A 24,324-nucleotide genomic window follows, 5' to 3' on the forward strand; every position below is an offset into this window, starting at 1 on the left:
TACACCCTCCACGTCCACAGACCCTGACCATCACCTCAATTCTCGAAAGTCCATCGGCAGAGAAGAAATGAACATCATCAAGACGGCCCTTGACCCTGATATACTCTTAGGACGTCTCAAAGAGACAGACCCACAACTATTTCTAAAATTAACCAGTCCAAGAAGTTCCTCGTAGAGGACGCTCCACGATTAACATCAGATAACTCTGGCGGGCTCTCCACTCTGAGCCCGGGTCCATACTATCATTAGTTGGACGAATTTTACAACAACAACAACATCTTCAGGCCACCGGACGGGCTCACCTGTGCGTGTATGGCCTGCTTTACCGATACAGTAGCATGCCAATGTCTTCGCTTTCCTTTTGCATCCTCTCATTCACTCTCATGTCTTCTTTTGTATCATTATTTGTACGTGTTCTCACTCTGACTCTCTCTCACGCTCATTCAGACTCACGTGTGGGTTGTTGTGGCATGCTAGTGTAGTGTCTTCAATGATTCTCACTCTCATTCTTCCCATAGCAGCCTGCATATGTTCTCACACTAACTCTGGCTCACCCTCAGTTACAGTCTAGCTGTAACTCTGACTCACCTTTGGGATGTGCAGCCTGCCAGTGTTATTTGCTTAGTGACCCTCTCAGTCTCATTCCATCACTTTTACCACATACATTACTGATGCTGTAGCCTGCTCATGTTCTCACTTTGACTCAGTCTCACCCTCATTCACACTGTACTTCTCATTCAGACTCACTCTAACTCACTCTCACTCTAGCTCACTCTCGCTATGACACAGTCTAACTCATTCAAACTCACTCTAACTCACTCTAATTCACTCTAATTCACTTTAACTCACTCTCATTCACTTTCTTTCATTCTGGCTTACCTTCGGGATGTTGCGGCCTGCCAGCGTTATGTGCTAAATGGCCCTCTGACATTCACTGTCCCACTCTTTCACTCCCATACATCTTACATGTTGTACCATCCTCATTTTCTCACTCGAACTCACCTTGGGGATGTAGTAGCCAGCTAGTGTGGTGTCTTCAGTGGCCATATGGAACAAACCCATGGGAGCGAGTGAGGCTCTTCTCTGTACCTCACAAATAGTCGCTTGGAGGTAAGGCAGGCTGTGGAAAGAAGAGCATTATCATCATTATCATTCTCATCATCATTACCGTCATCGTCATTATCATCGTTCCACGACAGGAAAGCTAGCTTCTATTTGTTAGTGGTGGTGGCTGTGCTGGTATTAATATATTATTATTTTTATTATTATTATTATTATTATTACTATTATGATGATGATGATGATGATGATTTTATAATCATAATTATTTTTATTAGTTATTAGCTGTAGCGGTAGTAGTAGAAATAGTAGTAGTAGTGGTAGTATTGGTAGTAGTAGTAGTAGAGGTGGTAGTAGTAGTAGTAGTAGTAATAGTTGCTGTACCAGTGGTAGTAGTCTTGGTGGTGGTAGCCGTAGTAGTAGTAATAGCAATTGCAGCAGGCTGTGTGTAAAAGCTGAAATATAGTTTTACGGTAGTGCGAATGATGGAAAGTGTTCCCCACACCGAGGTGATCAATCAATCAATCAGTCATTTCCTGTGGCACCCCACGGGATGCATAGGGCCTCAATGAACTCTCTCCACCAATATTTGTCTCTTGCCATCTCCTTCAGGTCCCACCAACACTCCTCTCCTGCGTCTTTTTTCATTGTCCTCAACCAGGTTTCCCTCGGCCTACCTCTACCTCTTCTTCCTCTAGCAGTCCACTCTGGCACATCCTGTATTAAACTACCTTCTTTTCTGTATATGTGCCCCAGCCACTTCCAGCGAGACAGTCTCACATATTCAATAACTGGTTCCACTCTCGTAATATCCCTTACTCTTGCATTTGTAACTCTGTCTTGCAACTTTACCCCAAGAATCCTTCTCAGTATTTTATTTTCAAATCCTAATACTTTTTGATCTGTTGCAATTGTACTGTACCATGACTCATGCCCGTAAATTATAATTGGTCTAACCATGGACTTGTAAATTTTCACTTTAGTATGTACCGAAAGCATATTATTATTCCAAATAGATTTCAACATTCCAACAGCTCGCCAAGCCTGTCTAATCCTCTCCTCAATTTCATTGTTTAATGATCCATTAGATAATACAATCGTTCCCAGATATTTAAAGTTTTCTACATTCTTCACCACATTATTCCCAATTACACAATCGATTTGGTTCTCCACGTTCATATTAATAATTTCAGTCTTTCCACAATTTATTACCAATCCCACTTTTTCTCCTTCCTCCACCAGACAATCAAACACCCTCTGCATCTCGTAAATACTTCCACAAATCAGTACAATATCATCAGCATAGTCCAAATCCATCAGCTTCTTATTTTCTTTCCAGTTAATTCCTGCACCTGTTCTCCTTACAACCTTTTTCATAACATAATCCATAACCAAAACAAACAACAATGGCGAAAGAACTCCTCCTTGAATCACTCCTGACCTAACTTGAAATGGATCACTCAAAGAACCACCCACCATTACCTTACAAAAAGTACCTTCATGCAAGCTTTTAATAATATTTACAAACTTTTCTGGTATACCATAGAATCTCATAATTTTCAACATAGCTCCACGTGAAACACTATCAAACGCCTATTCAAAATCCACAAAACACATACTAAGTGGCATTTTCATCTCATTAGCTTGTTGCATTAGATGCCTTACAATAAAAATCTGATCATTACAACCTCGACCCTTTCAAAATCCCGCTTGTTCTTCTCTTAAAATTTTATCAATTACAGGCTCTATCCTGTTCAACAAGATTTTGGAAAAGACTTTTGCAACTACAGGTGTCAAAGTTATCCCCCTGCAATTGCCACACACACTCAAATCTCCCTTTTTTGGTATTTTTATAATCACTCCATTTTTCCACTCTTCTGAAATTATACCATTATCCCAAGCCACATTAAAAAGTTTCAAAAGCACATTCATCAACTCGTCATTTTCCACCTTAAGCATTTCAGGGAATATGCCATCCTCTCCTGGGGCCTTAAAATTCTTTAACTCTTTTATAGATTTTGCTACCTCTTCCAAAGTTATATCCCCTGTTTCTATCTGCAAATCTCTCTCGGCTGGCAAAATGTCGTCTTCAGCTGGGATTGGTCTATTTAGAACAGATTCAAAGTGCTCTTTCCACCTTCCTTTTATATCCAGATATTTAGTCATCAAATTACCATTTCCATATCGTACAGGTATTTCCTTCCTTCTCTTTTCAGTCCCAGTTAACTCTTTTATGGCCTGATACGCTGCTCTTGTGCTCTGACAGTCATTTTTACTTAATTTAATTTCTGTCTCTGTCGCCTTTTCATCATATAGTCTCCTCTTATCACGTCTAACGAGTCTTTTTACTTCAGAATGTAAACTCAAGTACTTTGTTCTAAGTACTTCAACTACCTGGCCATCAACATGTTGTTCTTCACTTCTTAACTTAGCCTCTTTCCTTTTCTGAATTGCATTCCATGTTTCATCTGACATCCACTTTTTCCTTCTCGCTTTTCCCTTTTTCTTAATAGTAACCTTAGCACTTTCATGCAAAACCTCTTTTACCTCTCTCCATATTTGATTAATATCATTGTCTTCAGATTCCATCAAAGTCTGCAGGACTAGAAGCCTGTTCCTACATTCCCACCGAAACTTTTCCCTCGTGCTCTCATCACTTCTCAGCTCATCCAAATCATAATTATTACCTCCTGTACAATTACCATTAACGTTTCTCTTAAGTTTTATTTTAATCTTTGACGCAACAAGTTGATGATCACTACCTATATCTGCCCCCCTCATTACGCAAACATCTTGCAAATAACTCCTATGCCTTCTGCTAATTGCAATGTGGTCAATCTCGTTACAATATTTACCACATGGTGAAATCCAAGTAGTCTTATGTATTTTTCTCTGCTCAAAGATAGTTCCACCAATTATAAGGTCATTTGCCAAACAAAAGCTTCCAAGTCGCACCCCATTTTCGTTCCTTATACCAACACTCTCCTTACCCATACAATCTTCAAAGCCATCCCTACTACTGCCAACAATCGCATTAAAATCACCAATGCAAACTAACACATCATATCTTGCCACTCTATTCACTACATCCTGCAGCTTCTCATAAAAGTCATCCTTCATTTTATCAGCAGCCTCATTTGTCGGAACATACCCTACAACCATACTGATATTACCATGGTCAGATTTGAAACGAGCATAAAGCAAGCGCTCATTAATTGGTTCAAACTCACATACTGCCTTACAAGCATCTCTACTCAGTAGTAAGCCCACTCCTTGGTAATGATTTCCATCACTCCTACCAGAAACCAACATAGTAATACCATCTTCCAAATTCATTTTATCAACTCCAAGCAACCTCGTTTCTGTAAGAGCACAAATATCCATCTTGTATTCCTTGAACACTGAAATAAGTTCTTCCATTTTACCAGCCTGATTGAGAGTTCGAACATTCCAGTTTCCTATTCTTAAGGTTCTTTTTGGATGTATTAACTTATTTTTACCCCTGCCCACTTAAATGCTGCACGGAACTGAGGGCCATTGTTTCGTCACCAGAGTTCATCAAGATTTCTTAGGCAGAAAAATATTTTACCCTGGAGCCAGTGTCAGTGAATCGCAGGAACCAGACAGTGGAGAGAGGAAATTAACTAAATGAAAGTAAAATGCAGAGGGTTTGGACAGACAAAGTACAAGGGAAAGAAAGAGAGCTAAGAGAATGTAGATAAAAGTGTCCCTTTTAGTCGCCTCTTCACCGAGGTGAAGGAAAACAAAAATAGGAAGTTTAACTCCTGGGTGGATGCCGCAGCTGTTCCACTCCTTTTTAGCTCCAGTCTGTGAGAATGAGGCAGTGAAGTGTGTTATTGGAAAATGAGAGAGGGAGAAAGTAAGACAGCAAAACTCACATATCCTTGTGTTCCAGTGCAGGGAGGGAGTCACGAGGAACCACAGAGTCAATCTCATCCTGCACTTTCTTCTGCACGTCAGGATACAGAGCCATGAACAGAAACACCCAGCGTAATGTGTCTGTGATTGTTTCGCTCCCGGCCACGAACAGGTTACGTAATGATGCTAAAAGGTCCTTGTCTGGTGGGGGGATGGGCACAGGATGGAGAGATTAGCTTAGACTATAAAGTAAAACTGAATAGGAGAAAGAGTGAATGTATTTGAAACCTAATCATATATCTATTTAACGAAGAGGGGATGAGTATTAGACTTAGAATTATGTTTAGACAGAAGAGCATAATATTGCATGTATTTGTAAACTTTACATCTGTCTGCTCATCTAACTGTTAGTTGGTCTTTGTAAGACTGGGAGATGATGGTAGGAATCTCTCTTTTTCTCTGTTTCCCTCATTTTATCTCTTTTATCTCTCTTTTTGTCCCTTGTTATCTTTTTCTTTCATTCATTTCATTTATAATTCGTTCTCTCTCATTTCATCTTTCAGTTAATTCGTTCTCTCTCTCTCCTCTTTATATTATTCAGCACAAATCTGCTCTGTTTCCTCTCCTCTACACTCCCCTATTCTGTTCATCTCTTCTACTCTATTCTCCTCTCCTTTACTCACAATCAAGCCTGAAGGTAGAGTCTGGGTTATCCTTCTGCGCCTCAGCCTCTATCATGTAGGCATCAATGTAGTCCCGGGGGTGGCTGGGATCCAATGTTTTGCGGTGATCCTCAATCACTTTCTGTTGGATATATATCATAATGCATTACACTTACCTTAAACTATACCTACAGTTTTGGTGAACACGTGACGTTACACCTTGATCACAATACACTACAGTACGAGGAGCCTGGGGGTTAAAGAGTAGCCTACACATAGCGGCGCTGTTCACCCTGGGTGGAGCAGATGGCCTGCACATGGAAGCCAGTCCTTCTCATATTTCCCAGCATCTTGTCGTGGGAAAAGACCCTAGTACGGCCCTGGTGAGGCGTTGTCTACCTACAATGGGCCTGTTCTCTGTCTTATTTACTATACTATACCTATAGGACAGTCCCATAGAAGCAGTTCCATACCTGTGGTCAATGGGTCTGCTCGCTCAGACCTTGGTTAACCAGCAACAACAGCAACAAACAACACTGCTTTACACTGTGGTACTCTAAATTTAACTGCAACACACAACACACGGCTATAGTACACTACACCACACAACACACTATTATTGTTATACGGTAATATAAAGTTACTACTATTTCACACAGTAACTCACAGTAACAAAGAGAGTAGGCCAGCATTCTAATACAGGTTCCTGTAACTGCCAACTCCAAAATATATGCTCATTACAAACTACGCTTCCTTTAAAAAAAATTGGCATCATCACAACACGAAGCCTTGAGTCCCTTGGAAGGGGGAAGGGGTAGGACCATAAAAGCCACCACCATTCACCCCTCTCCTGGTGACAACCAAGGGAGATGCCTGGAACCACTGTCTGACTGCTTCTTTTCTGCAACATTAGCAGCCTTTCCTCAAACTTTCTCTCTCTTGAGAGAAAGCTCACCTTCTCGTTCTCACAGAGTCAACTGTCTGAGGCAACTGATAGCAAACCCTTCTCTGTATCCTCCTACTTTCTTTACATGCATTTCAAAGCCAAAGGTGGCTGTGGCTATTGTGTATATGTTCCTGAACTTGAATCTTCTGAAATTTTTTCTCCCTGGGTTTGGCAGTCCTGTCATTCTCTGATTAAATATATCTGTGATGCTTACTTATCACCTAATTCTACTGAGTATGAAAAATTCTTTGATTACCTTACTTCCATGACTATCTTACTTCTTGTAAGATGAAACAGAGCCCATCAATTTCTCCTTTATCTGAAAATTCCATTCTAGGTGATTCCAATGTTCAACACCACCTTTAGCTCTCGTCTCCTTTCACTGATCCACCAAATGAACAAGCCTATATCTTTTTTATCCTCAATGACTCTGAGCAGTCTGTACAGCATCCTAACCGTATCCCAGACCACTTTAGAGAGTGGTCCAACATCCTTAACCTCATTCTTACAACTAATCTTTCTGCTTATGCTGTTAATCTTTTCGCTCCACTGGGCTCCCCTGATCATAACCTCACCTTAACCTGTTCTATCGCTCCAGTAAAGACTGTGGATCCTTCCAAGAATAGGCAGCTATGGCACTTTGGGGCTGCTAATTGGGAGGCCCAAGGGCAGTACTTCTTTGATTTTCCCTGGAATAATTACTGCTTCCATGGCCAAGAGCTTCTGAGTGTGCCTGGCACATTACAGAGGTTATTCTCTCGGGCCTGGAAGCATACAGTCCTTTCTCTTATCCTATGACTGATGCAAAAAAAAAAAAAAAAAAAAAAAAAAAAAAGTTCTAATCACGCTTGTTCTAATGCTGTCCACAACAAGCAGGCTTACAAAAGGTACTGGAGCAGCTCACCCTGAGTCTCATCTCTTTTATGTTTCTGCCCAGAATAATTGTACTAAGTCTGTTCTTCGCTCTGTTAAAAATAATTTCTTTCATACTAAAAGCTCTGAACTCTCTAACTCAAATTCTTCCTGCTCCTTCTGGCGCCTTGCCAAAAAAACTTTTTAACAACTTTACCTTATCATCATTTCCTCCTCTTTTCCACTCTGGTGGTACAATAGCTATTTCTTCTACCGATAAAGCAGAACTCATCGCTCCTACTTTCTCCTCTAATTCCGTCTTAGATGATTCTGGTGCTATTCTTCCATCAATGTCCTCTGACTTCCTCATGGCGGACATTAAAATTTCTTTAATTGATGTTTTGTCTGCCATCTTTGGCCTCAATACTAACAAGGTATATGGGCCTGATAGGGTCCTTCCTGTTGTCCTAAGAGAACTGTGCTTCAGTGCTTACACCCTCCCTAAGCAAACTGTTTTGTACTTTCTTTCTTACTGGAAGTTTGCTCTCATTCAGCCAGTCCCCAAAAAGGGTGATCATTTCCAGCCTTCTAACTATCGTCCAATCTATTTAACACCCTGTATTTCAAAAATATTTGAATCAGTTCTTAAAAAAAAAAAAATAATAATAATAATAATAATGCACCTTTCTAATCACAATCATCTTTCTGATCGTCAGTATCGTTTCCACTAGGGATGCTACACTGGCGTTCTTCTCACCGACCCTTCAAACTTCTGGTCACCTTCCTTTCGGGACTTTGGCAAGAACTTTGCTATTACACTTGACATCTCAAAGGCATCTTTAATTTCCAATTTGCCCTCTTATGGTCTCAATCCTTTTATCTGTGTATTCGTCTCTAGTTTCCTTACTGGTAGTTCTATAGCTGCTGTTTTAAATGGCCACCATTCCTCCCCTAAAGCTATCAGTAGTGGCGTTCCTCACGGTTCTGTCCAATCACCAACTCTCCTCCTTCTATTCATCAATGACCTTCTAAGCTGTACATCAAACCCCTATCCACTCATACACTGGTGACTCCACTCTTCACCTTTCTGTTTGCTTCCTGCAGCCTCCATCTCAGCACTTACTTCAACAAACAGGGGATGAGGCTATGGGACACCTAATGTCTGACTTGGCTCATACCTTTAATTGGGGTAAATTTTTTTTTTTTTTTAAATGCTTCACAAACTCAGTTCTTGCATCTTTCAGCTCGTCAAAATCTTCCACAGGAGTATCCTCTAATTTTTAACAATATCCAACTCAGTCATGCATCATATTTAAACCTACTCGGGGTTTCATTCTCTCGCGATTTATCTTGCAAAGATCATATTACCTCACTTGTAAAATCTGCTTCCACGAGATTAGGTGTACTAATCGGACTCCATGCCTTTTTACCCTTGCAAAGTTGTTCACTTCATACACAGGTTTTATTATTCCCTGTGTAGAGTACAACTCTCATGTGTGGGGAGGCTTCCCACATACAGCTTTTTTCAAGAAAGTGGATTCAAAGGCTTTCGGTCTCATTAACTCTCCTCCTCTCACTGACTCCCTTCAATCTGTCTCCTCACCACACTGTTGCACCTTTCTCTTTTCTATCGCTCCTTCAATGGTCACGACTCCTCTGAACTGTCTGACTGCATCCCTCCACCACACCGGTGGATGCATAACACTCATCTAGCATCAAACTCTCATCTCTTTTCCATCCAGCTCTCTAATGCGAGAGTTAACTGTTACTCCCAGCTCCTCATATATGAGACAGGTCAACATTAGAGCTGTCTTCCTCTGTCTATATTTCCTACTGTCTATGACCTTCAGTCTTTCAAAAGCAGTGTGTCCAGGCATCTCAAAATGACAAGATGTTGAATTTGGCTCTCTGTTATCTTGTTTTGTGTTTTTCTTGGAAGAATCATAGGGGCTTCTGACCTTTGGTTCCTGCTTCCATGCATAATAAATATACTCAATAATATAAATCTACTTACGATACAATACTCTTTACCACACTACACCATACTGCATTTACAGTAAACTAAGTGAACGTAATGAACGATAGGAAACCGGCCACTTTAAGGATGCTCCCTGGGATCTTCTGTTATGGTTATTTTGAAGGTTTATTTGTGTTGCAAAAGAGAAATGCTTGAGGGAAATGTGATGTAGGGAGGATGCATCACAATGTTGACATGGCGGATTGTATATGAGTTGAATTTTGTGTTGGTAAGTTAAGAGGGAGGGGTAGCCTAGTTGCCGCATCACAGTCTGGCAAGAAGCAGTCGTGTTTCTCTAGATGGGGTATTTTCTGAGGAGTGAAACGCTAATGGTGGTTGATGAAGGAAACTGTTTAACTGGAGACTCAGGGTGGCTTTTGCATCTGCGTTTGTGTATGTGACTGTAGAATGTAGTGTTAGGTGGAGGAGGAGGATGTTACTGAGTCACTCGGCAGTGTTTTTTATGAGGTGTAACGCAACATAAAGCTACTTGGGTGGGATGTATTCTGAGATGAATCAATGTGCCTCTTCTGTTCATATTCATGCCATCATATAGTCCGTGACAGAGTATTTTTGTCCCTGGTTGCAAGGAATCTGTGGCCTTTGTTCCTCCTGTTATTACCCTTAAGGTTCTGTGCATGATTTTCGAATCTTATTCATGTATGTAGCTGTTAAAAATCATTGTTGTTTGAGTGACTGCTTTGTAGACTGCCTTCAGTAATTTCTTTTGCTGCCGTAGGGTAGTCCCTGCGAGTATTTTTAAGGAATCGATTTTACCTTTGCCTTAATGTGGCTTGTGTATGTCTTTCCAGTGGATGTAATTGTATGAAGAGGGAAACTTGAGGATGGGTTTGAGATTCGTGCCTGTCAGCAACGAAAAGTGATGATTGATTTCGTTGGTGAAGCAGCCATTCTGTTATGTCTAAGCCATTATTTTAGGAAGCATATATTACTGTTGGAGTTGGCCTGCTGCTTGTTACGTTTTTCAATGTATTGAAGCTGCAGTTAGATCATAAGCATAGGACAATACTCTTAATGTAGGAACAGCAGTTGTAAATGTCACGAGTTCGTGACATCGTATTACTTTGAAAGTTTACATAATGCTAGTGGAAATCCCAGAGAACTTCGCTCAGTACTAACCGTTCCACGTTTGCGCACTGATTGGAACAGATTTTCAAAACATTTATCATTGTGTCAGGAGTGACTGTCTTCATGCACAGACACCACTGAGCGACATTAATATGTATATACCATTCGCCCTGCCCCTGTAACTGCTGGAAGAGGAAGTTCCGCCCTCTCCCCATTATCATGGCCTGCAGCTCGTGAGAACAGACAATTAGAGGCTGGCTGCCCAGAGAGATGGATGTGTTCTCAGAGCTGTGCAATGAGTAGTGATTCACGAAGGTCATCAAGTGCCTTGAGCAGCGGATCATCTGGTCTCCTAGCAGTTCTGCGACTCCATAACTCTCCACCAAATCAGAGGCCGGCATCCACGAGAGACTGACGTGCTTCTCAGAGCAGTGCAATAGTAGCAATGATCACCGAAAACTACCTCATGTGTCTTGACAGTGTCTTAGCGACTAGGTAATCCATTCTCCTTGCAGTTCTGTGCCTCCATGTTTCTTCACCGAGTTGGAGAATGGCAGGTCTGAGAGATGAATGTCAACAGAGCTGTGCAACCCCTTCCAGCGATCAGCAGATCAGCCCTGTCTTCCTCGCAGTTCTGTGTCTCCATATCTCTCCCGTTCATGGTATTTTCTTTCTGTTTTCAACTGTATATTTAAGAATATTAGATAGCTTAACTGCGTGAGTGAGTGAATTGAGTTGCTTAACCCCTCCGTGACTAACTGTGTGTAATTTGTAGAGACAATAGCCGATCCTGGGGCCGATTTTTGAAGTTTCGAAAATCGATTTTTTTTTCTTGCCCAATTGAAGAAGAACGTCAGATGAACCCTGCAGTGCAATTTTGATCTTCCTAGACTCTTCCTAAGCAAAGCAAGTGAGTGTGGAAGTTGCATAAATTGAGGCAGCAGATACTCGTCACAGGTAGGTATTGCAGTGATGCAACATAGCACAGACTTTTTTTTTTTTTTTTTTTTTTACCAAATAACATTGCTAATGGTACCAGGGCCAAATTTACCAATAGGCCAAGTAAGCCATTGGTTTAGGGCCCACCGGTATCTGGGGGCCCATGAAACTAGTTTGTCATGCAGTGTGCCAGCGTATAACCTTGTTTCAAGTGTACACCAAGTATTTCATTATAAAATATATTCACAACCATAAGGGCCCCTGTACAATAAGTATAAGGCCCAGAGTGTGGGGCCCTTGTACAATAGTTTGGGGCCTACTGATGAGTTTGGCCTGGGGTCCACAAGTAGGTAAATCCAAATTGAATGGTAGTGAAATGTTGTGACATGACTAAATATGTGTATTTCGAAGAGGTTCAGTGTATATATATATATATATATATATATATATATATATATATATATATATATATATATATATATATATATATATACGGTATATATATATATATATATATATATTGTTACATAGCCTATGATTTCATCATCCTTTGTGTAATTTTAACGCACAGTATGCTGCATGTTTGATCACGAGCGTGTTCTGCCTCAGTCCCCCCTTCTACCGTTATAGTAGAGTAAGTCGTCCTTTCTGTTGTTCAGAGTAGGATTGTCAGCTCTTTGTCCCCTATGGCTTCATTTGTGCGTCCTTCTTACAAGTTGTATCAAGCTCTGCTGGCCCCTATATAATGAGCTCAGTCTCTGCATTATTGCCACTTAGATATACTCCTCATTTTGTTCACATCTCTGTCCTCCCCTGTACAGTTATTATTGTGAGTGCTCAGGAAGTCTCCAACCATCTAGCAGCTGTGTAATTTGAGTATAAGTGTTATTGCATTTTGTTCTTGTAGTGAATATCATAAGTTGTTAATTTGTAGGCCTAGTGAGGTTTTTGTAATTCATGTAAGGTTCTTATTGTTACCCACTGTTCATAATAGTTTGTATCTGTAATAATTTATCTTGCATTAACTGAGCATTACCCAGTGTATTTTCATTTTATCAGGGCTGACTTAGGTAAATTTACTCTTGCTAATTTCGTGTTAATAGAGGCTATTGCAGTTAACCATATATTTAACCTGTTTTTGCCATTACATTATCCTTATGAGTCCTGAATGTTTTGTTGTTAGTTTGAGCATTAAACTTTAATTTGTAATTTTACCTAACTCTTTTGTTTTGAACCTGGAACTTTACGGGACAGTAGTGACTCTTAGTATTCTCACTTAATGTGTACATTATCTTTCTCTGTTCCGTAACATAAATTTGGCGACCTCTTATCAGGATATTCAGGATATTATCATAAGGATATTGCTCGATATTTTGTGACTGTGATTTAATCATGATGTCTACTATTACTACACTTGATGAAGCCAAAGATTTTTTGTCAAATGTGCAAACAGTGTGTGATGTAGAAAACAGAACAAAGAATGAACTTAAGCTTGTTGCTCAACAATTGGGAATTGCAGTTCACTCTCATCATTCTAAAGATCAAATTGTTGGCATGATTAATAAGAGCTTGTTTAATGTAACTCCTCCAAATGAGCAAACGCAGATTGAAATAGCTAAGTTACAGCTAGCCCTGCAGGAGGCTCGTGTTAAGGAGGCTGAATTTCAAGCAAATGCTAAGGAGGCTGAATCTCAGGCTTGGATTCAGGAGGCACAGATACAGGCTCAGGCACAAATTGAACTAGCTAGGATTCAGGTAGACCATGAGTATCGCATGAAACAAGGTGGAACTGGATCATCTAGCTCTGATGATTCTGATGTGGCTAAAAATGTTAAACTTGTCCCTCCTTTTAATGAATCTGATTTGACAAAGTATTTTCAGTTGTTTGAGAGGGTAGCTACAGGTTTTAATTGGCCCAAAAAGTATTGGCCAGTACTCCTTCAAACTGTTCTCACCGGTAAAGCTCAAGTAACTTATGCATCTTTGCCTCAGGATCAATCTGATAGTTATGATGTAGTTAAGAGCTTGATTCTTAAGGCCTATGAGCTTGTTCCTGAAGCCTATAGAGTAAAATTTAGGACAACTTATAAGCAAGATAAGCAATCCCATGTTAAGTATGCAAAAATCAAAGAAGATCTGTTAGAGCAGTGGTTAAATTCTAAGAATGTGGATTCTGATTTTGGTAAATTTAAGCAGATGATTTTGCTGGAGGACTTCAAGAGGTGTGTTAATAAAGATGTAAGCCTATATCTTGATGAGAAAAGAATAGATAATTTGTCTGATGCTGCAGTTTTAGCTGATGAATATGTTCTCACTCACAAGAGATATTCTAAAGAAAAAGGGAAAGCTGAGAGTAAGTACGTTGCCTCTACTCAGAGTACAGGTAACAGGAAAGAGAATAAAGATGATGTTTCTCAGGAAGTAAATACCAGCTTCACCTCTAGATTTCAGAAAAGTAAATGTACTTATTGTAGTAAGCTTGGTCATACTACGGAGAGATGTTTCAGGAGACAGCGTGATGTGAACAAAAAGGAGTCTTTAAATATTCAGTCAATTGGTCTAGTGTCCACCCTTGAGAGTTCCCAGAATTCTGTAACTGAGTTAACTGAACCTGCTTTGAGGGGTAACTTAAATTCTCATGATGGAGCTCCTCTTTTGAGCAGTAACGTGGGTGACACTCTCAAGAGTTCATGTGCTAATTTCCTGTCTGATGGTTTTGTCAGTCCTCTGGACAGTAATGACAGGAAGTCAGTTAAAATTTATCTTGATACAGGTGCTTGCCAATCCCTTATGCTGACCAGTGTTCTAGGCTCTAATGTTAATTCCTCTGATGAAACTGTAATCTTACAAGGCGTAGGGAATAATTACTTCTCTGTCCCTCTGTGCAGAGTGAATTTAGAGTCTGGTTTTGCTAATGGTTCCGTTATGGTTGGGTTGGTTGAGACACTCCCAATGTCAGGTGTAACTTTCTTACTTGGAAATGATATTGGTGGAAGTCAAGTGTGTCCAGCTCCTCAGTTGACTAGTGAGCCAGTGGCTGCGTCCCAGGATTGTGATGTCCCTGATGTGTTCCCTGCATGTGCTGTCACTAGGGCTAAGTCTAAAGTTACTGGTGATTTAGAGGATAATGATGATGATGATGTTATCCTAGCTGACACTTTTCTTGCTAATTTGGACCACTCACCAGATGAGGCAGTACCCCGTAGTGTTGATAATTTGTCTCGTCAAGAGTTGGTTGAGTTGCAGGTTGCTGACCCTGAGTTGAAAGGTCTAGCTAACTCTGCTTGCAGTGAGGAAGAGTCAGCTGGTGCTTCTACTTGTTTTTATATAAAGTCAGGAGTACTTATGAGGAAGTGGAGACCCCCAGCAGCATGTGGAGTAGACTGTAGCACCAGTCGAGCAGGGCAGTACTCCCGAGGTGGATGGAAAGCTGATGACAGGGAGTGCTGGAGCTCCCGTTTCATCAGCCCTCAGGACTAGTTCCTGACCATCCCCCTTTGCTGAACTTTTTCAGTGTCTCAGTTACACAGAGAGTAGGCCAGCATGCTCTCCAGTACAAATTTCTCTAACTATCTTCACCAAACTACATTCACAGTACACACTACACTTCCTATTCAAAATTTACCTAAAATGGCGTCGTTATATCAAGCCTCGGAGTCCCCAGGGGGGGGGACCATAAATGCCCCCACTATCTGCCCCTCTCCCGATGACGACTCAAGGTGCCTGGAACCACTGTCTGACTCTCTTCTTCTTCATTTCTGCAACATTCGCGGCCTTTCCTCTAACTTTCGCTCTGTTGAGCACCACCTCTCCTCCTCTAAACCTCACCTTCTTTTTCTAACGGAGACTCAGCTGTCTGAGGCAACTGACAGCAAACCCTTTTCTGTATCCTCCTACTTTCTCTATACTCATTTCAAAGCCAAAGGTGGCTGTTGTGTATATATACGCAACGACTTATCTTGCTCTCGTGTTCCTGAACTTGATTCTTCTGAATTCTCCACACTCTGGCTTCGGCTTTCCTGTCATTCTCTGACTAAATATATCTGTGCTGTTTACTTATCCCCTAATTCTACTGACTATCAAAAATTCTTCGACTATCTTACTTCTACGATGGAACACATTCTATCCATTTCTCCTTTCTCTGAAATCTCCATTCTTGGAGATTTCAATGTTCACCACCACCTTTGGCTCTCCTCTCCTTTCACGGATCCACCTGGTGAACAAGCCTACATCTTTTCTATCCTTAATGACCTAGAGCAGCTTGTACAGCACCCTACCCGTATCCCTGACCGCCTTGGAGAGAGCTCCAACATACTTGACCTCTTCCTCACAACTAATCCTTCTGCTTACTCTGTTAATCTTTTCTCTCCGTTGGGCTCCTCCGATCACAACCTTATTACCTTAACCTGTCCTATCACTCCGGTACGGCCTGTGGACCCTCCAAGGAAACGTCGTCTGTGGCATTTTGGAGCCGCAGACTGGGAGGCCCTCAGGCAGTACTACTTTGATTTTCCCTGGAATGATTATTGCTTCCATGGCCGTGAGCCATCTGAGTGTGCCTTGCGCATTACGGAGGTTATTCTCTCGGGCATGGAAGCATACATTCCTTTCTCATATCCTTTGACTAACGCAAGAAAGCCTTGGTTTAATCACGCTTGTTCTAATGCTGTCCGCAACAAGGAGAGGGCCTACAAAAGGTACCGGAGCCAACCCACCCCTGAATCACATCATCTTTACGTTTCTGCCCGGAATCGTGCTAAGTCTGTTCTTCTCTCTACTAAAAATAATTTCATCCATACTAAATGCTCTCAACTCTCCAACTCAAATTCTTCCCGCTCCTTCTGGCATCTTGCCAAAAATCTTTCTAACAACTTTACCTCATCATCCTTCCCTCCTCTTTTCTACTCTGATGGTTCTGTAGCTATTTCTTCTACTGATAAAGCAGATCTCTTCGCACAGACTTTCTCCTCCAATTCTACCTTAGACGATTCCGGTGCTGTTCCTCCATCACTTCCCCCCTCTGACTTCCTCATGGCTGACATTAAAATTTCTTCAGTTGATGTATTTTCTGCCATCACTGGCCTCAGTACTAACAAGGCATATGGGCCTGATGGGGTCCCTCCTGTTGTTCTCAAGAACTGTGCTTCTGTGCTTACACCCTGCCTAGGCAAACTCTTTCGTCTTTGTCTGTCAACTTGTACCTTTCCTTCTTGCTGGAAGTTTGCTCTCATTCAGCCAGTCCCAAAGAAGGATGACCACTCCCAACCCTCCAACTATCGTCCAATTGCTTTAACGTCCTGTATTTCAAAAGTTTTCGAGTCAATTCTTAATAGAAAAATTTTAAGGCATCTTTCCTATCACAACCTTCTTTCCGATCGTCAGTATGGGTTCCGTCAGGGACGCTCCACTGGCGATCTTCTCACCTACCTTTCAGACTCCTGGTCATCCTCCTTTCGGGACTTTGGCGAAAGCTTTGCCATTGCACTTGACATCTCAAAGGCTTTCGATCGAGTCTGGCATAAATCTTTAATTTCCAAACTGCCCTTCTACGGTTTCTATCCTTCTATCTGTGCCTTCATCGCTAGCTTCCTTTCTGGTCGTTCTATAGCCGCTGTTGTAGACGGCCATCGTTCTTCTCCTAGATCTATCAACAGTGGTGTTCCTCAGGGCTCTGTCCTATCACCAACTCTCTTCCTTTTATTCATCAATGATCTTCTAAGCTGTACATCTAACCATATCCACTCATACGCTGATGACTCCACCCTTCACCTTTCCATTCGGTTCCCGCAACGCCCATCTCAACAGTTACTTCAACAAACAAGGGATGAGGCTATGGCACACCTAATGTCTGACTTGGCTCGTATCTCTGACTGGGGTAAAAATAATATGGTTGTTTTTAATGCATCTAAGACTCAGTTCTTACACCTATCAACCCGACAAAATCTTCCACAGGTATACCCACTAATGTTTAATAATATTCAGCTTAATCCTGCATCATCCTTGAACATGCTTGGGGTTTCATTTACTCGGGACTTATCTTGGAAAGATCATATTACATCTCTTGTAAAATCTGCTTCCAAGAGATTGGGTGTGCTAAGCCGACTCCGCTCTTTCTTTACCCCTGCGCAATTGTTGACTCTATACAGGGGTTTTATCCGCCCCTGTGTGGAGTACAACTCTCATGTGTGGGGTGGCTCCCCACATACAGCTCTTCTCAATAGGGTGGAGTCAAAGGCTTTTCGTCTCATTAACTCTCTTCCTCTTACTAACTCCCTTCAACCTCTGTCTCTTCGCCGCACTGTTGCATCTTTATCTCTTTTCTATCGCTACTTTAATGGTCACTGCTCCTCTGAACTGTCTGCTTGCATTCCTCCACCTCTACGACGGGCGCGTAGCACCCGTCTGGCAGCAAACTCTCATCCTTTTTCTGTCCAACTCTCTAATGCAAGAGTTAACCGTTACTCCCAGTCTTTCATTTATGCAACAGGTCAGCTCTGGAACTGTCTCCCTCTGTCTGTATTTCCTGCTGCCTATGATCTCCAGTCTTTCAAACGCAGTGTGTCCAGGCATCTCAAAATGATCGGATCTTGAATTTGGCTCTATATTGTATTTTGTTTTTCTCTTGGAGGGAACTGTTACTGCGGGCTCATGGCCTTTGGTTCCTTCTTCCTCGCATTAAAAAAAAAAAAAAAAAAAAAAAAATCAGCCGACTGTGAATGGGAGGTTGTACATCAAGTTGTCATCCCTCGTGTTTGTAGGCAGGATATCATTAGAGTGGCTCATGATTCCAGTTTGGCAGGAAACCTTAGAGTGAGGAAGACTGTGGCACGTATTTTGAAACACTTCTACTGGCCAGGTATCTTCAGGGATGTTTCCTGGTATTGTAAGTCTTGTCACACCTATCAAGTTGTGGGGAAGTGTAATCAGACCGAAAAGGTTGCACCTCTAGTTCCCATTCCTCCTTTTGAGGCGCCATTCACCCGTGTGTTGGTGGATATTGTGGGCCCTCTTCCTAAGACTTCTTCAGGATTTTCTTATGTGTTGACCCTGATTGATATGGCTACTCGTTATCCTGAAGCCATTCCACTTAGAAATATCTCAGCAAAGAACGTGGTTAAGGAAATGCTAGGGTTCTTCACAAAGTTTGGTCTGCCCAAGGAGGTACAGTCAGACCGGGGAAGTAATTTCATGTCAAATGTTTTCAAGCAGTCTCTGAAAGAGTTGGGCATCACCCAGATCACGTCTTCAGCTTACCATCCCCAGACCCAAGGAGCATTGGAGAGATATCATCAAACACTCAAATCGATGCTCAAGAAATACTGTTTGGAACATCAGAAAGACTGGGATAAAGGTCTTCCATTCATTGTGTTTGCCGCAAGAGAATCTCCAAATGAATCACTGGGCTTCTCACCTTTTGAACTACTGTTTGGCCATGAAGTAAGAGGACCCCTTAAGCTACTCAAGGAATGCTGGCTGTCGGAGGAAGATGACGTCAACCTGCTGGAGTATGTGATGAAGTTCAAAGAACGGCTGTCCACTGCTTTACAGCTGGCGAGAGAGAATTTAGGAGCTGCTCAGGAGAAGATGAAAACTTGGTATGATAAGAAGTCCAGGTTACGCCACTTTCAGCCAGGAGATCAGGTTTTGATTCTGCTACCGGTGCATGGGCAACCTCTTCAAGCCAAGTTTAGTGGTCCTTATTTCGTGGAGGAGAAACTCAGTGATGTCAACTATGTCATCGCCACACCAGATCGCAGAAAGAACAAGCAACTTTGTCACATCAACATGCTAAAGTTATATCACAGGCGGGACGAAAATAATCCAGTCTGCACTGTAGCTGTTCCACCCGAGTCTGCAAGTGAAGCTCTCACATGCAGTATGAGCCTGAGTGATAGTTTGGGGAAGAATCCTGATATCATGAATGATCTCCAGACTAAGCTTTCTCATCTACCTCCCGAGAAAAGGCAGGAGTTTTCGGCATTACTGCAGGAGTACCCGCAAGTGTTCCTTGCCACTCCAGGAAAAACCACTGTGTTGATGCATGATGTCGATGTTGGAGACGCAAAACCAATTAAACTGCCTCCTTACCGTGTGAACCCAGTGAAAGTTCCTCTCATCCAGAAGGAGCTTGGCTACCTGTTGGACCACAAGATGATTGAGCCCTGTCAGAGCGAGTGGAGTTCTCCTGTCACTCTAGTCCCTAAGCCAGGTGGGTCACAGCGGCTTTGCATCGACTACAGACGTGTTAATCAGATAACCAAAACAGACACTTACCCTCTCCCTCGCATGGAAGATTGCATAGACAAGATCGGAAAGGTTAGGTACATAAGTAAGTTTGATTTGTTAAAGGGATAATGGCAAGTACCTATGACTGAACGTGCTAGGGAGATCTCATGTTTTGTAACACTAGGAAAGACTTTTGCATGTTCTGTAATGCCATATGGTATGAAGAATGCACCAGCCACATTTCAGAAGCTCATGAATGTTGTAACAGAGGGTTTGGCAGGGTGTGTTGTTTATATTGATGATGTATTAATCTTCATTGACAACTGGAAAGATCACCTATGCCATGTCAGTAAATTTCTTGAGCGTTTGGTTCATGCTAATCTTGTAGCTAATTTATCAAAGTGTGAGTTTGGTCAAGTTAAAGTTCAGTACCTTGGGTATGTAATTGGTGATGGACATGTTGCGCCACCAGGAGCTAAGGTTCAGGTTATAAGTGATCTTCCCAGACCTAAAAGTAGGAAAGAGCTACAAAGATTTTTGGGAATGGTAGGTTATTACAGGAGATTTGTTCTTAACTTTTCTATTCTTGTATCACCACTTACAGACCTGCTGAAAAAGGGAGTTAAATTTGTCTGGACCGATAACTGTGAATCCTCTTTCAACAAACTTAAAGCTATCCTATTAAGTCAGCCAGTGCTCGCTACTCCAAATTTTGCTAAGCCTTTTAAGATGGCTGTTGACGCAAGTGATACAGGAGCTGGGGCTGTTTTGCTGCAAGAGGATGATCAGGGTATTGAACACCCTGTATCTTATTACAGTAAGAAGTTCACTCCACCTCAAAAGAACTACTCACCTATTGAGAAAGAGCTTTTGGCCTTGATTTTGGGTTTACAGCATTTTTCATTTTATTTGTGTTCTGGTTTTGACCCCATAGTCATTTATACCGATCATAACCCACTGAAATTCCTTAGTAAGTTTAAAGATAAAAATCAGAGATTGACAAGATGGAGTCTACTTCTTCAGGAGTATTCATTAGACATACAACATGTCAAGGGGAAAGAAAATGTTATTGCAGATTGCTTATCTAGACTTTAGACAGATTGTTTTAGAGTAATAAGAAATTTCCTTTGAAAATTTCTTTTTCTTTGTGGGGAGGTGTTACATAGCCTATGATTTCATCATCCTTTGTGTAATTTTAATGCACAGTATGCTGCATGTTTGATCACGAGCGTGTTCTGCCTCAGTCCCCCCTTCTACCGTTATAGTAGAGTAAGTCGTCCTTTCTGTTGTTCAGAGTAGGATTGTCAGCTCTTTGTCCCCTATGGCTTCATTTGCGTGTTCTTCTTACAAGTTGTATCAAGCTCTGCTGGCCCCTATATAATGAGCTCAGTCTCTGCATTATTGCCACTTAGATCTACTCCTCATTTTGTTCACATCTCTGTCCTCCCCTGTACAGTTATTATTGTGAGTGCTCAGGAAGTCTCCAACCATCTGGCAGCTGTGTAATTTGAGTATGTTATTGCATTTTGTTCTTTACTGTATAGCATAAGTTGTTAATTTGTAGGCCTAGTGAGGTTTTTGTAATTCATGTAAGGTTCTTATTGTTACCCACTGTTCATAATAGTTTGTATCTGTAATAATTTATCTTGCATTAACTGAGCATTACCCAGTGTATTTTCATTTTATCAGGGCTGACTTAGGTAAATTTACTCTTGCTAATTTCGTGTTAATAGAGGCTATTGCAGTTAACCATATATTTAACCTGTTTTTGCCATTACATTATCCTTATGAGTCCTGAATGTTTTGTTGTTAGTTTGAGCATTAAACTTTAACTTGTAATTTTACCTCTTTTGTTTTGAACCTGGAACTTTACGGGACAGTAGTGACTCTTAGTATTCTCACTTAATGTGTACATTATCTTTCTCTGTTCCGTAACAATATATATATATATATATATATATATATATATATATATATATATATATATATATATATATATATATATATATATATATTGAATTTATTTTGCATTTTCGGTGTTTATTGCGTTTATGATAGTATCAACTTATTTTCGTAGTCTGGATGATCGAGTTTGCTGGAAGAGGGAGGCGAGAGTATTTATTTTCAGACCTAAATGAGATCAACATCATCCCCTGACTGTACAGGTTGAACAGTGAGGGTTGAAATACGAGACAACCTGCGATTCGCACCTTGCATGAGCTGATTAGCAGGAAGAGAAGGGAGGCCTTTCCACCCACGAAAATATCTCGTGAACACGGAAGACATTTCTGTTACGCTTGTGAAAGGCACCAAAGAAAAAAATATTTTTCTCTTATTTTTATTTTTTTTTCCTTCCTCTATGCCTGTATTTATTTACAATCGTAAACAGAGTGGTTGTGTGTGTTTCGTGAGGGAGGAGAAAGATGATATTTTCTGTCTGGGTCGAGATACTGGGTGTAACTGTATGTATTTAGGCATGGCCACGTGCGAAAAAATCATACACCCACTCGTCAGGGCAGCAGGAGGTGAACTGACAAATTAATGAGGTGTAAGAGCATGAAGTGAAGGTCAGTCTCATGTCCGAGATGGTCGTTCCCTTCCCAAAAGTTTTCACAGTTTTCTATAGGTCACACAGTGCAGTGAATGATCCAAACCATTAAAACAAACCTGAACAAACAGGTAATGATATGAAAACAAAAATGTATTTTCTTATTGTCATGTTTTTTCTTTTGTTTATGCTTGTACTTATTCATAATCGTAAACAGGGTTGCTGTGTGTGTTTCGTATGGAAGGAGAAAGATGATATTTTCATCTGGGTCAAGATACTGGATGTAGCTGTGCATGTTTAGGCATGGCCACGAGAGAAAAAAATCGATAATCCGTTAATCGCGGCATCAGGCTCTGAACTCATTGATGGGGACGGGGTGTGTTGGAATGTAGTGTAGGTCAGTCTCAACACGTCCTAGAGGTTTGTTTAATCTCCAAATTTTTTGCAGTTTTCTACAAATCAAGCTGAATCGAAGCCGGCAGCCACGCATAGTAAAACGTCATTTGATGTCAGTGGCCATGGAAAGGTTAAGTTTCTTTGTAACGTAAGCATTAATTCTGTTAAATGAACGTATAATCGTATTTTACTTTTCCAATTGCTCTTAATTTACTTTGCTCTCAGCTTGCACAAACACTCCTTAACCCTCCTCAGGTAGAGGTCGGTCCATGTTGCATAGAAGGTAGACGTGGGTCTCTCAGACCCACAAATATAAAAATTAGGAAAAAATTTTTATGTTTCGTTTATTCCAATACTGAAAACATAGTAACATATTTAATGTTTCTGCAACACAGACATATAAAAAAAAATGAAATGTTCTTGTCATTTTATATTTTTAATAAATTTTTGAAAAAAAAAAGAAAAAACAGTAAATAAATTTTGACCATCTTTAAGAAAAAAAAATTGAATGGTTTCTTGAGTGGTCCCATAGCAAGGTATGAGGTGGTGCTTCACTGTGTGAAGAGGGGATACCAGACTCTTCAGTTTTATCTGCAATCAGGGAAAACAAAAACTCCACACACCTCAGGTAGACATGGATCTCACAGACCCTTAACATATAAAACCACGCTTATACTGGGGAACTGGAGAGAGAGCTTGAAGTAACTCCTTCACCCCTTGCATGGAGCCCTGAGAAGAACAGGGCTTCCAGGTATTTAGAAGTTAATGAACTAGATAATGGGATGGGGGGGATCTCAGACCCATATCGACCTGAGCAGGGTTAATATTATTTATGATTGGTAGTTAAGCCAGTTATTTCATATTAATTCATAATAAAACTGTTCACGCAAATTAGGAACGGTGTAAGCAAGAGCCTGGTTTAGTATTACTAAGTTCCAGGGAAAAGTATTAATTGTCAGTGGGCAGGTTCTTTCTCTAGAGGCCAACAGCACCTATTAATTCAGCATCTATGAGTGATTATTTCTTGCAGGGTACCGTGTGAAGATAGAGTTTATAAATTTCTCATTTTCTGAGAAATGCCAACGTAAGCCAGAATGAAGAAAACAAGCACATAGTTAAACATCTTGGATCCAACAACATAAGTAGTGATGGATAGAATGGTTTTCTCCATTAAAGATCCACCATTGATATACTCAGTCTCCTGACTCATACCATCCATCAATCAATTGACCAACATGGAGAAACTCATGTAGTAGCCTTTGATATTTCTAAAGCTTTTGGTAGAGTGTGGCATCATTCGCTGCTATTCAAACTCCCTTGCTATGGAATAACGTCTTTTGTTCCTCTGATTCCTCATATCACAGCAACAGGGAGATAGGAGTAAATGTAGATTATGTATGTTCTAATTTCCAGTCAGTTAATGCCAGCATGCCACAAGGATCAGTTCTGGCTCCAACCCTACTCCTAATTCATATCAATGATCTCATATCCGTCACCCATAATCCCATCCATTCATATGCAGATGACTCAACACTTCACATTCCATTCACACTTAAACACCAGTTCTCAATTTTTAGTTTCTTTGAGTCAACTCAGTACAGCCATGTCCATAAATCAAGATTTATCTAAGATCACGGAATGGGGACTAAATAACCTTGTCTCATTTAACTCTAGTAAAACCAAAAACACGCAGTTTACTACAGCAATAAAC

The 24,324-nt window shown here is 40.9% G+C and overlaps 1 protein-coding gene across 1 annotated transcript in view; it reads right to left on the reverse strand.

Moving 5' to 3' along the window:
• Positions 1–417: 417 nt before the first annotated feature.
• Positions 418–24,324, reverse strand: part of LOC145394753 (cytochrome P450 2L1-like) — a 127,171-nt gene continuing 103,264 nt past the window's right edge. The window contains exons 6-9 of the mRNA XM_080268534.1: positions 5,622–5,742; positions 4,959–5,139; positions 1,003–1,120; positions 418–522 (exon numbers count right to left, since the gene is read on the reverse strand). Coding sequence (XP_080124660.1) covers positions 418–522; positions 1,003–1,120; positions 4,959–5,139; positions 5,622–5,742 — 525 coding nt within the window. The remainder of the gene's footprint in view (positions 523–1,002; positions 1,121–4,958; positions 5,140–5,621; positions 5,743–24,324) is intronic.

This window comes from Coenobita brevimanus, chromosome 28 (genome assembly GCF_032717465.1).
Source record: "Coenobita brevimanus isolate Jiangsu-jjx chromosome 28, ASM3271746v2, whole genome shotgun sequence".
Taxonomy (NCBI): domain Eukaryota; kingdom Metazoa; phylum Arthropoda; class Malacostraca; order Decapoda; family Coenobitidae; genus Coenobita; species Coenobita brevimanus.